General features: G+C 39.2%; 1 protein-coding gene across 1 annotated transcript in view; it reads right to left on the bottom strand.

Moving 5' to 3' along the window:
• Window positions 1-12,426, bottom strand: part of SLC30A9 (solute carrier family 30 member 9) — a 72,321-nt gene extending 59,895 nt beyond the window's left edge. Inside the window, exons 1-2 of the mRNA XM_030881139.2 lie at window positions 12,184-12,426; window positions 1,953-2,105 (exon numbers count right to left, since the gene is read on the bottom strand). Of these exons, the coding sequence (XP_030736999.1) occupies window positions 1,953-2,105; window positions 12,184-12,295 (265 nt within the window). The 5' untranslated portion in view covers window positions 12,296-12,426. The remainder of the gene's footprint in view (window positions 1-1,952; window positions 2,106-12,183) is intronic.
• Window positions 12,427-13,328: the final 902 nt, after the last annotated feature.

Below are 13,328 nucleotides of genomic sequence, written 5' to 3'. Positions count from 1 at the left end.
TAGTGAACTAGGTAGGCCTAAGGAAATAACCCAGGATCTAGGCCAGAAACATGAAGAAATACAAAGTATGTCAGAGAGGTTTAGAGACATGGAAAATAAAGCAAGAAGATCCAAAATATTTCTAACTAGAGTTCCAAAAGGAGATAAAAGAGAAATGAGAGGGGGTAATACATACTTCAAGGGACAGTGACAGAGAATCATAGAATTCCAGAATTGTATTGATAGAAAAATGCCAATTCTCAGATCCAGGAAGCCCAACAAATCTCAGGAAGGGTAAATGCAAAGAAATACACACCCAGTCACTTCATAGTAAAACTGCAGTTTACACCAAAGAAAAAGACTTTCAAAATACAGTTAATCAAATTTAAAAAGCAGACAAACAGAAAAGACATGGAAACAAAGGTAAAATATCTGACTTCTCAACAGCAACAGTGAAAGCCAAAAGACAGTGGAATAAGATATTAAAATGTGCCTTTACCATGAAAGATCCTCACCTAAAGGAATTTCTATAGGATGTATTCTACATCAGACAGAAAGAGCAGAGAAATAAGAAAAGATGGTTAACAAAGATTTTAGATAAATTTGAACAAATAGCAATGTTTATTTTACAGAAGGAAAAGAGAGCAGAATAGACACAAAATACTAGCAAACAAATCACATGTGAGTTTGGAGGGGGTGACCAGAGTTAAAACATTCTAAGTTCTTTGTATTTTTCAGAAGGAAAGTAAACTTTTCAATTACCTTTAGACTTTAGTACAGACATGAAGTATATAACTCCCAAGTAAGTGTGTGTTGTTTCTGTGTATGAGGGAGAGGGGATAATGGAATGAGAAAAAAAAGTTTTTTTTAGAAGGCAAAAAAGGAGTTTAAAAAAAAAAAACGCACAGGGAAGCACATGATACAATGTGCAGAAATATGTCCAAACATATCGATTATTACAGTAAATGTAAACAGACTAAATTTTCAGTTAAAAGACAAAGATTATCAAATTAGGACAAAAAAAGGTTAAAGCCAAAGGACAGGAAAAATTACACCATTTGCCATTTCATTGGCAAATACCAATGAAATCTGGTGAAGATGTCACTAAAAAAAAAAAAAGAGTTGTTACATAACAATAAAAGGTCTAATTCATCAGTGTTATGTAACAATTCTACATGTGTATGCATCTAACAACATAGCTTCAAAACACATAATGCAAAATTTTAGGTAAAACTAAAAGAAAGTACAACTTTCAAGTACAACTTTACTTGATTCAGTGTGCAACAGGGAACAGTATTTGAAAAGCTTCCAAATGTCACTAAATTCTGCCATTCTAAAAGAAAAAAAGTTTTTTAATTTCAAACAAACTAATAATAAGGATTTTTATACCCAATAAAACTATGGCTTAAATTCCTACTTTAAGAAGAAAGGTTCAAAATTAATGAGCAAAATAGCTAACTGATATGATAGTTTAAAAATGAATAACAGAGTAAATACAAAGGAAGCAGAAAGGAGAATATATTTAAGGTAAGAGTGGAAATTAATGAAATAAGAGACAAACATATGATATAGATTCAAAGTAAAAAAAATTACTTGGAAAAATAATAAAATAGACAAAGTTTTGGCAAAATTAATCAAGAAAATAAGACAAACACCACTAGGAATGGAAAAAAGGGTGTAACTACATATGCTGCTACAAGTATACAGAGAGTACCATAAACTTCATGCCAATAAATTAAAAGTTTAGTTGAAGTGGGTAAATTGCTAGAAAAAAACAGAACTTACCAAAATTGAGTCAAAAAGAAATAAAAAATTAAAAGAAATTAAGTTAGCAGTTTAATGACTCCTCACCAAGAAAACACTAGTCCAGATGGTTTTACATGTAAGTTCTGTCAAACATTCAAGGAACAAATAATCTTATGCAAACTATCCCAGTATACAGAAGAAAACTATTTTAAAAGATTTATACATACCTGCTTCATCAAATGATGGTACTTTTTCCATTTTGTGAGTTTGTGATCCCTGTCCTTCTTTCTGAACATTTGTGGAATACGACTTTACTTGATTCAGTGTGCAACAGGGAACAATATTTGAAAAGCTCCCAAATGTCACTAAATTCTGCCATTCTAAAAGAAAAAAATTTTAATTTCAAACAAATTTCAAATAAGGACTTTTATACCCAATAAAACATACCTATGATAAGAGAATAATTTTACAGAATAACAGTAAAACTTTCATCCTGTTAAATATCCAAATGCACAATGCTAAGCCACCCTTTCCATGGAGGTGTTTCATTGAGCCCTAGGTATACAGGGTCTATATTTTGTAAAGGAAAAGAAAATATTTTTCCCCTAATTTGCAAATTTATTTATATGGTAACTTTTAAAATTATATAAAATCAAAATATTTGTATTATTCAGCTGTTCTGAAAGGTCTCTGGCATTTAAAAGATATTCTTTATTTTGTATGCTGGTTGCATGATTAAAAAAATAGCATAATGTACTTTTCAGAATAAGAACTCTGAGAAGGGGAAGGTCAGGAGGGTGTCCTACTCAAAACTACCCTGCATCTTCCTTCTGCTAGATGGAGACTGAGTCATCTTTCATTTCACAATCAATATGTGAATTATATTAATCAGTCATTCATACTGTCACTGATGTTTTTAAATCAGATAATTAGATCAACATTTGGTGAGATTTCTCGGTATTTGGGAATTCTAATTGAGGGAAGAATAGGAGACTAATTGGCGAGCGGGGGCCAGTCTTTGTTGCAGTGCGCGGGCTTTTCATTGCAGTGGCTTCTCTTGTTGAGGAGCACGAGCTCTAGGCACGTGGGCTTCAGTAGTTGTGGCACATGGGCTCAGCAGCTGTGGCTCGCAGGCTCTAGAGTGCAGGCTCAGTAGTTGCGGTGCACAGGCTTACTTGCTCCACGGCATGTGGGATCTTCCAGAACCAGGGATCAAACCCGTGTCCCCTGATTGGCAGGCAGATTCTTAACCACTGTGCCACCAGGGAAGTCCCCCAGCATGTTTTTTTGATCATTTGCCTCTACTTATTAAAGGCTGAGTAAAGTGAATATAACAATGTATCTTCTTGCACGTTAAAATATGTAGCTCCCCTGGTGGCGCAGTGGTTGAGAGTCCGCCTGCCGATGCAGGGGACACAGGTTCGTGCCCCGGTCTGGAAAGATCCCACATGCCGCGGAGTCGCTGGGCCCGTGAGCCATGGCCGCTGAGCCTGCGCGTCTGGAACCTGTGCTCCGCAACGGGAGAGGCCACAACAGTGAGAGGCCTGTGTACCACAAAAAATAAATAAATAAATAAAAATATGTAACCTACCAGCAAAATTAGTGAAGAAAGGGTTAAAGCAAATTCTCCTAAGAAACCCACCCTCCAGGAAAGCATCTTCTTTACCACAGTCACTGGTGTTCCGACTTGTCAGCCCTATTCAAAATATCTTTTGTGATTATTACCTAACAAAAACACTATGACACCAACATTTTTTTTACCCACTGATGAAACACTTCTATAGAGACTGTGCTAAGGTGTTTAAAGAGGGATTACTACAGTCTAAAAATCCTTCCTCAGAAGAGGACAATGTTTTCGTGACTTGATCCTAGATCTTTTTCAAGGTTCTCCTTAATTTTTAAAACGTTATTACAGAAATTTCAATTATATGCAAAGGTAGAAAAAAACAGTACAATAAACGTACACATACTCATTACTTCAACAATTATCAACTCATGGCCAACCTTGTTTCACCTCTGCCTGCACCTGCATCTCCCCACCTACATATTAATTTGATGTAAATCTCAGACATAAAATAATTTCATTCATAAATATTTCAGTATGCATTCTAAGAGATAAGAACTTTTTAAAACATAGCCATACCACCATTGCAAGTAAAAAAAAAAATCCTTAATATCATCAAATATCCTCAATTTCCAATTTCCACTGTTACAAGTCCTAATTTTTGTGTATGTGAACAGATCTTAATTTGGTCCACATACTACAATTGAATGAGATGTCTTTTAAGTCTCTTTTCTACAGGATATGTGTTTTAGAGCAATTTTTATATTGAAGAAACCAGCTGTTTGTACTAAATTTTTGTCCTGTTTTCCAGTCTGAATTTTACTGATTTAATTCCCATGGTGTTGTTTAACCTGTACTTCTATGTGTTCTATAAATCGATGGATATAAAGGCTTTATCCAAATTCAGGTTCCTTTTTATTAGGACAACACTACTTGATAAGTGGTGATGTGTTCTTTAATCAGGAGCCACATAATATTTGGTTATCTCTATTTGTGATAGTGTCTGCTGTTGTTCAATGCCTAGAATCATTTATTCCTCAGGTGGTTACAAAATGGTGATATTATAGTTTTATCCTTCATTTTTTAGTCAGAATACTTCTACAAAGAGAAAATTCCCTTCATGTATTTGGTTATCCAGCAGTATAGTTCATATAAGAAAGTCAGGCTGTATGCTTAATTTTTTCCCTTTATTTACCAGTTCTCAGAATAATGAGTTCACTACCTACCATCCTGCAATAGTGACACAATAATTTGCATGTGTATGTATCACTATGATTCCATAGATTTAAACATTATTTGATGTATATCAATCCATTTTAGTCATTATCCTGATTTATGTCCAAACTGTCCATCCCCTTTTGGGCCAGTAGGGGTCTCTTCAAATTGACTCCTGTGTCCTTTTTGTTTTTGGCCTCTCCCCGCGGCTTGTGGGATCTTAGTTCCCTGAACAGGGATCGAACCCTTAACTTCAACAATGAAAGCACAGAGTCCTAACCACTGGACCACCAGGGAATTCCCAACTCCTGTGTCCTTTGACACTATCTTAGTAATCTTGATAGCTTCCTTGCTCACCGTTTCAAAAAGTAATTACTTTTTAACTTTAGAAGAATTTTAGGTATCAGCTTTAATTTTTTTTTTTTTTTTTTGTGGCACGTGGGCCTCTCACTGCTGTGGCCTCTCCCGCCGCGGAGCACAGGCTCCAGGCGCAGGCTCAGCGGCCAAGACCCACGGGCCCAGCCGCTCCGCGGCATGCGAGATCCTCCCAGACGGGGGCACGAACCCGTGTCCCCCGCATCAGCAGGCGGACTCCCAACCACTGCGCCACCAGGGAAGCCGCTAGGTATCAGCTTTAAAAGTACACATTTGCCATGAACACAAGATTGAAAATTACACAGAAATTGCATAATGTTTCTACCTTTAACATTTTATATTCTAAAAAATACACAAGACCACATTTGATTCAATAAAACAGAATACCTAACACACAGCAGTAGAAACTCAACCATTTGTTGAATAAATTACTGAATTTGTTAATTAATTCTAGAAGGCAGAAAGACAGTAAAAAAAAGTAACCACCATTCATACCCTTTCTTCAAGGTGACTTCTAAAATAAGCTATGTTATGGTTAGATTAGTCTTTAGTGTGGTGCTCACTACTCTATGGGCCTGGACAAGGAACTTCTCATTGCTGCATATACAAGGCTGTTCATCGAGACTGCAGAGCTACTGGTATCTTATCAGTCTAGTCGAAACAATCACTTTTCTCTGCTTTTATTTTACTGTTACTGCCTCTGCAACTCCTAATAACATTGCTACTGATTACCCTTTGTCCTCTCTCCAATCTTGTTTGTCACCTACCACTTACTCTGGCTTTTGGAGGAAATTTAGCCTTTTCATACTACAACAATACAAACAATACAAAAACAATACAAATAGAACAATACAAAAAACTCTTTTTCTCCCACGCAAACTGACAATTCTGTCTACTGTGTATGTTGCTTCTGCAATAATAATAACTAAAAACAAACAAAAAGATTTCTTAACGGTTTGAAATGTTTTGCTTCAGGCTAATTTCAGGACCAGAGACAAACCTGCACCTAAGTCGTCGTCTTTTTTTTTTTTTTTTTTGCGGTACGCGGGCCTCTCCCGCTGCGGAGCACAGGCTCCGGATGCGCAGGCTCAGCGGCCATGGCTCACGGGCCTAGCCACTCCGCGGCATGTGGGATCTTCCCGGACCGGGACACGAACCTGTGTCCCCTGCATCGGCAGGCGGACTCTCAACCACTGCGCCATCAGGGGGGCCCCAGTCTCTTTTCTTAAGAGACCATTGCAGGGACTTCCCTGGTGGTCCAGTGGTTAAGACTCCGTGCTCCGGATGCAGGGGAACCAGATTCGACCCCCGGTCAGGGAACTAGATCCCGCATGCCACAACTAAAGATCCCGGAGGCAGCAATGAAGACCCTGCAGCACGCAACTAATACACAGCACAGCCAAATAAATAAATATTTTTTTTAAAAAGAGAGACCATTGCAGATTGATGGACCTAGAAATTATCATACCAAGTGAAGTCAGACAGAGAAAGACAAATATCATATGATATCACTTATATGTGGAATCTAAAAAATGATACAAATAAACTTATTTACAAAACAGAAACAGACTCACAAATATAGAAAACATACTTATGGTTACCAAAGGGGAAAAGAGGGGAGGGATAAATTAGGAACTTGAGATTAACATATATACACTACTAAACATAAAACAGATAAACAACAAGGACCTACTGTATAGCACAGGGAACTATATTCAATACCTTGTAATAACCTACCATGGAAAAGAATCTAAAAAAGAATATATATATATGTATATTCTGAAAAATATACATTCTGAAAAAGAATATACGTGTGTGTGTATAACTGAGTCATGATGTTGCATTAAAAAAGCAGGAGACAAACTAATACAGCTTGGTTTCAACTATTCAAAAATGCTACTGGTGAAATATCTGGATTATGCATAATTTTTACTCTATACCTTATACTTTTCTGTATGTTCCCCAAATGCCTAAAATTTTAAATTAAAAATACATCCATTGTTAAATTACTTCAAATATTATACTGCTAATAGTAACACACTGACTATCTTTAGTTTACTTTTATGCTTTCAGCTAACAAAAAATGCAGGAAAATCCCTCTTATATCTAATCATCTGGCAAGCAAAAGTGTGACCTAGACCAGGTGGCTCAACCTTCAGGACTATCGCTGATGTGATTTTTCACCAGAACAGAGTAAGCAATAGGGAATCCTTTTCTTTTTTTTTTTTTTTTGGAGTATGTAAAGAATATACAACTTCCTGCACTGCATCTTGGCACACCAACTCTGCTGCCTTAATTCTTGTAAATATTTGCTTAGGAAAAGGGGGAAAAAATATCAAATACATTAAGGATTTGCCAAGTGCCACTGTACTAAATGCTTTTACCTGTATTATCACACTATAATTTATATCCCAAAACATACCTCAAAGCCATCTACATCTCTCCATCTCCATTGCTAAGTACCATGGCCCAACCACAATCCTGTTTGCGTAGGTAACTCTAATTAATAGCCCCCAGTGATCTCCTTATTTACACTCTTCCCTTTCCAATCCATTCTCTACACAGTAGTCAGAATGATATTTTTTAAACACTTGCTTTTTTTTTTTAAACCTACAACCCAAAAGGCTATGATGCCTCCCCAATCTCCTTTCACACACCCCTCCCCCCCTTCCAACCACACTCCAGCCACAGCACGTTTCCTCCTGCGCCTGAATACAAGTCTAGTCTCTAGGGTTTCTATTTGCTCTGTCTGGATTGCTCTTTGCCCCAGATGTTCACTTGGCTTGCTCATTTTCATTTTTCATGCCTTGGCTCAGTTTCCACCTCCTCAGGAAAGCTGGAGTCCCAGGCCAGCACAGCTAATGAAATGGCCCCTGCTGGCTACCTTCTAGCCCATCACTCTGCTTATTTCCTTTATAGCATTTAGATATGTTTTCTCATTCCTCATTTCCAAAAAAGGTGGAAACTGTGTCTGTCTTGTTCAGTACTGCACCACCAGCAACTACAACCTCCTTCCTGAATGATCCTCACTCACAAAAACCCTATGAAGCACATACTGTGGTTAACCTCATTTTACAGGTAACCCTATTATTAACCTGAACTACACAGAATCATGCTGTCAGCCTGCCAAAATGGTCTTTTATAACTGTCAATGTTCCTATTAGTTATTTAAGGGGTTAAATTCCCACTCTACTTTTCATATGGTAATACTAGCAGATTGCAGACAGCAATTTAAAAATACAAAGGTCAATTTCTATATTTATATTTAAAAACTATACTTTTATCAATCTCGGACTTAAGCAAAAGCACATATCTGTTGATTTAGCATGTAGTCCTTAAAGGAGCATCTTCCCATCTCAAATCATTGTCAAATGAGGCAAGACATAAATACGTGAACAAATAAGTGCTTATGCAAAGCCAAAAGAACTTTTTTAAAAAAGGGCATATTTACTAGAGAAACTAAGTAATATTTTTATTATTTAGAAGTATATGTTTGTGTAGATCATTTGAAAAACATTAAAGTTAATTAAAAAAATTTTCTAGAGAAAGTCACTGGTAATATCATAGTATATATTCTTACTACATTTTTTCTAGTTTCAAGAGCATTTTCCCACGTCACTAAATATTCTTCTAAATTACGATTTAAAAAAAAAAATGTTTGCATCTATCACCAGCCCTTAATAACTGTACCAGGGCTTCCCTGGTGGCGCAGTGGTTAAGCATCCACCTGCCAATGCAGGGGACACGGGTTCGAGCCCTGGTATGGGAAGATCCCACATGCCGCGGAGCAACTAAGCCCGTGCGCCACAACTACTGAGCCTGCGCTCTACAGCCTGTGAGCCGCAACTACTGAGTCCGTGTGTCTAGAGCCCGTGCTCCACAAGAGAAGCCACTGCAATGAGAAGCCAGCACACCACAACGAAGAGTAGCCCCCACTCACCGCAACAAGAGAAAGCCTGCACACAGCAACGAAGACCCAACCAGTCAAAAATAAATTTATAAAAATAAAATAAAAAATAATTGTACCATAACATTTCCTATTCTTCATAACTGTAAACGTTACCTATTTACCACTATTAATAATAAACTTGTGCACAGATTTTAATATGTATCTGATTATTTCTTGAAAGCAAATCCCTTTAAATAGAATTGTTGGGTGAGAAGGCATATACCTTTAAAGTTCTTTTTTTTTTTTTTTTGCGGTACGCGGGCCTCTCACTGTTGTGGCCTCTCCCGTTGTGGAGCACAGGCTCCGGACGCGCAGGCCCAGCGGCCATGGCTCACGGGCCCAGCCGCTCCGCGGCATGTGGGATCTTCCCAGACCGGGGCACGAACCCGTGTACCCTGCATCGGCAGGCGGACTCTCAACCACTGCGCCACCAGGGAAGCCCCCATAAAGTTTTTTATTTTTTTAAGGTTTTATTTATTTATTACTTATTTATCTTTTGGCTGCACTGGGTCTTCATTGCTGCACGCGGGCTTTCTCTAGTTGCAGCGAGTGGGAGCTACTCTTCGTTGCGGTGTGTGGCTTATTGCGGAGGCTTCTCTTGTTGCAGAGCATGGGCTCTAGGCATGCGGAATTCAGTAGTTGTGGCTCGCTGGCTCTAGAGCGCAGGCTCAGTAGTTGTGGCACACAGGCTTAGTTGCTCCGTGGCATGTGGGATCTTCCCGGACCAGGGCTCTAACCCGTGTCCGCTGCATTGGCAGGCGGATTCTTAACCACTGAACTACCAGGGAAGTCCTAAAGTTATTTTTAATATAAAGAATAACTGACTTCCAAAACACTGTTCAACTAACTATATGTCCCAATCAGTAGTAAGAGAGTTCCTGCTTTCCTGCATCCTCAATATGAAGAATCACTATGAAAAACTTAGCTAATATGAGACAATGAGTAGTAAATCCTTTAGACTTATATTTCTATGCTTATTAGTAAGTATGGAACATTTTTGCATTTTTATTGGCTACTCGAATGACTTTATGAAACCATTCATTTCCTTTGCCCATTTTTCTACTGGAATGTATGTTGGTTTGTAAAAATTCTTTATAAATTAGGGATACTAACTTTATAAGTGCACTGTGCAATACAGTACTCACTGTTTACTGAGCACTTGAAATGTGGAGTCTGAACTAAGTTGTGCTGTAAGTGTAAACTGGACTCCAGAGACGGTAAGAAAAGATAATGTAAAATATCTCAATAATTTTTATATTGATTACGTGTTGAAATATTTTGAATATACTGGATAAAATATATTAATAAAATTAATTTCATCTGTTTTTACTTTCTAAAATATGGCTATCAGACAAAGCGAAATAACATACATGGTTCACATTATATTTCTTTCTGACAGATCTGCTCTAGAATATTGTCTTGCTTTTTGCCTTTAAATGTTTTCAGTGTTAGTTTGACCCACAGACATTTCTCATTTTTAAGTATACAAATGAAGCAGTTGTTTCCTTCAAGATTTCCTCCTCAACTTATTCTTTATAAGTTTTTCCCAGCCACACAGCAGTTTCAGAAGCATAAACTAAACTTTATTTGACAAAGAAAAATATTTATTTTTAGAATTCTTTCTCAAAAGTTCTGCAAATATTTTCTTCTTACATGCATCCAACTTAGTACTCTTTTTAGTTAGTACTCTTAGTACTCTAAAGAGTACTTAGTACTCTTTTTCTAAATTAGTACTTTTTCTAAATAAATTTTTTAAGCTTTATCATAATTATGGTTGCCCTTTTAAAAATTGTTTCAGTATTTTTGAAACTAAATTTGCACAAACAAGGTTACTTTTTACATCTACTGTTTTTAAGCATGAAAACACATTTTAATTTTTTGGTAATAAACACTGCAAACAACTTTGCAGTCATTCCGACTGGTGAGACAGGTGATTATTATCTGTAGTTCACAGAGGGATGAGACAAAGAGCACATAATTTTCGACTTGACAGCGACAGACAATAATGGATTACAAATTACACTATTTCAACTTCTTTTTACCCACCCTTAAAGGGCAGTTTAGACTAAATTCAACAGTCACTCCACGTAATTTAAGTGTAAAATGCCGAAATTGCTTGGTCAATAAAAGCAACTAGGCCAGAAAGTTTAACTGGGGATTTTGGAGTACAGTACAACCAGATGAATCATTTTGTTCACAAGAGAATCAGGTACATTTCCATTATAGGAAAAATCCACAGTTACACGTTTTTATCACTACCAAAAAGCACCCAAAATAGTGCTGTTAAAATTAACCCTTCCGAAATCTTAAAAGCCAGTTTTTATATTTATTGCAAATAAAAGGACCATATTCTTAAATAATTGCACAGAATAGGCATTATTTTAGCTTATGTTACTTATAAACTTGAATGACTACGACTTCCAATTTCTACTGCAAGGTCACAAACATGCTACAAGTTTTTTCAAACATAAATTTTGGGTAAATGTTTCCGTAAACACTCTATTCATCCCCAAGACCCTGGGGGATTAGATTAGGGGTGGATTTGGTTCTGTCTCTTCCCTCATTGTTCCTAACAGTTCCCAAGTGTCAAGCAACCTATGGCATGCCAATGACGGCAAAAACGGAGGTAAGCCTAATTAAAACTTGCAAGTTCAAGATTCTTTTGTAAATTGTCAATTTAAATTTGAGTCAGAAACGACATCTGAAAAAGAGGGATAAAACCTCCCGACAACCACTTTTTTCTGAGTTCAGCTCCAGTGGACACTTTTTCACCAAAAAGATTGTTCAACCGAACTGGTCTCATTCAACAACTGTAGGATGGTCATACCCCCATCTTAAAGGATGTCTCGTAAATGTTGCGTAGCAACCCCCAAATTCCTCCTTAGAAAATTTAATAACACAGGTTGGGAGTACGAGAAAAGGAACAGGGTAAGAAAATCTATTTGGTCAAAGTGCTCAAAAAAGGTAAGGCGGTGAGCTCAAAAGACCCTGGAACTTTGTGGAGTCAGCAATTTCGCACTGGCTGCGGGGGGAGGCGGGCGGTCACCGCCGGGCACTGCCATGCTCACGTAATGTTTTATCTGAAACGAAGTGGTCCGTTTCATGGATGCGACCCGGCCCGAGAATTGCCCCCAAATGCCCGCGGGGACCGTGGGCGAGACCAGGATCAGGGAGGCCTGTAGGGGCCGCCGCCGGCTGAGCAGGCTGAACTGCAAAGGCGGAGGTCCGACAAGAAGGTTCTGGGGTTGGGAAAGGGCAAGGCGGCATACTTCCGAGGCGAGGCGCCCGGCGCCGAGACCGGCCTTGTCTTCCAGTCCGGCTTCCGCGGAGTCAGAGGCCGGCGCAGGACACTCACCCTGGAGGTCGCTGGAGCCGCAGGCTGCCGCCCTGCAGCGCAGACGAAGCCGGCACAGGGAAGACCAGCTACATCTGTGGGCCGCGGCGGCGGCGGCCAAGCCCGGTAACATCCTGGCGGGGCAAAGGCCCCCACTCGAACACCGCTTGCTACCTCCGCTCCGCCGCCAAAACCAACTGACTCCATAGACCGGACACTACCGAACACCAACGCCTGCGCCGCCGCAGGCGGCCTTAGCGAACTCGGAAATGGTAACATTATTTAATGACCTGGCCGCGGAGGCAGCGGAAATGACGTACACGCAGAGCGCGAATCGCGAGATCTTGCCCCGGAAGAGCTTGGTAGGGCGTGGCTGCGCAGAAAGTTTGGCGTGTTCGCTTTGTCTTAACGCGCTGCTGCGTTTGCACCTTGCTTGGATATCTGCAAGTTAATTGTTTGCTTCTTAACCGCCAGGAAAGCCTTGGCAGAAGTGACAGCCGTTGAGGGCTCTGCCTTTTTCTTTTTTCTGGGCTCAGATCCTGGGCCATGGTGTTGGAAATGGGAGGTAAGGTGGGAAGGAAGGACAGTGGCCTTCTGAGCCTCTCCCTCTCCAGAGCCTTTGTGGATAATCCCAAGCCTAGGCTAATTTGTCCTCAGTGCCCTCGGGACCTGGAACACAGTACATCACAACAGCGTTGTGTAGCCATTACCGTGAAGGCAAGTACCCACAGAATCAGTTAACTTGCCCTAGTAACGTCTGAACGTCGGATTCCTGTCTGTAATATACAGTACTAAGACTTAAACGTTCAGGATTTGTCTGGGTAAAAGCAGATGTGCAGACATGCAAATAGGAGTCAGTTTGGCCCCAGGGAGAAGGAGACGAGAACAATATTCACCAAGCATTAACTGTGTTGTTTATCTGACATGCTCATTCAGGTCTTAGCTCAAACTGGAATGAGGCCTGCCTTGACCACCCTAGCTATTGTAAGGGAGCAAAATTTGCCACCCCAAAATGGGTTTCTTTGGCAAGAGAATTAATTTAGGCTGATTTTTTTTTTAAGGCCCAAAAGACTCATCACCTTTGACCTTTCCCCTACCTGCCTAAAAGAATATAGAGAACTTGTTCCAAGAAGGGAGCTATCACCATAGATAACTGTAGTACACAC

This window comes from Globicephala melas, chromosome 5 (assembly GCF_963455315.2).
Source record: "Globicephala melas chromosome 5, mGloMel1.2, whole genome shotgun sequence".
NCBI lineage: Eukaryota > Metazoa > Chordata > Mammalia > Artiodactyla > Delphinidae > Globicephala > Globicephala melas.
This window is presented reverse-complemented; position numbering and strand designations above follow the sequence as displayed.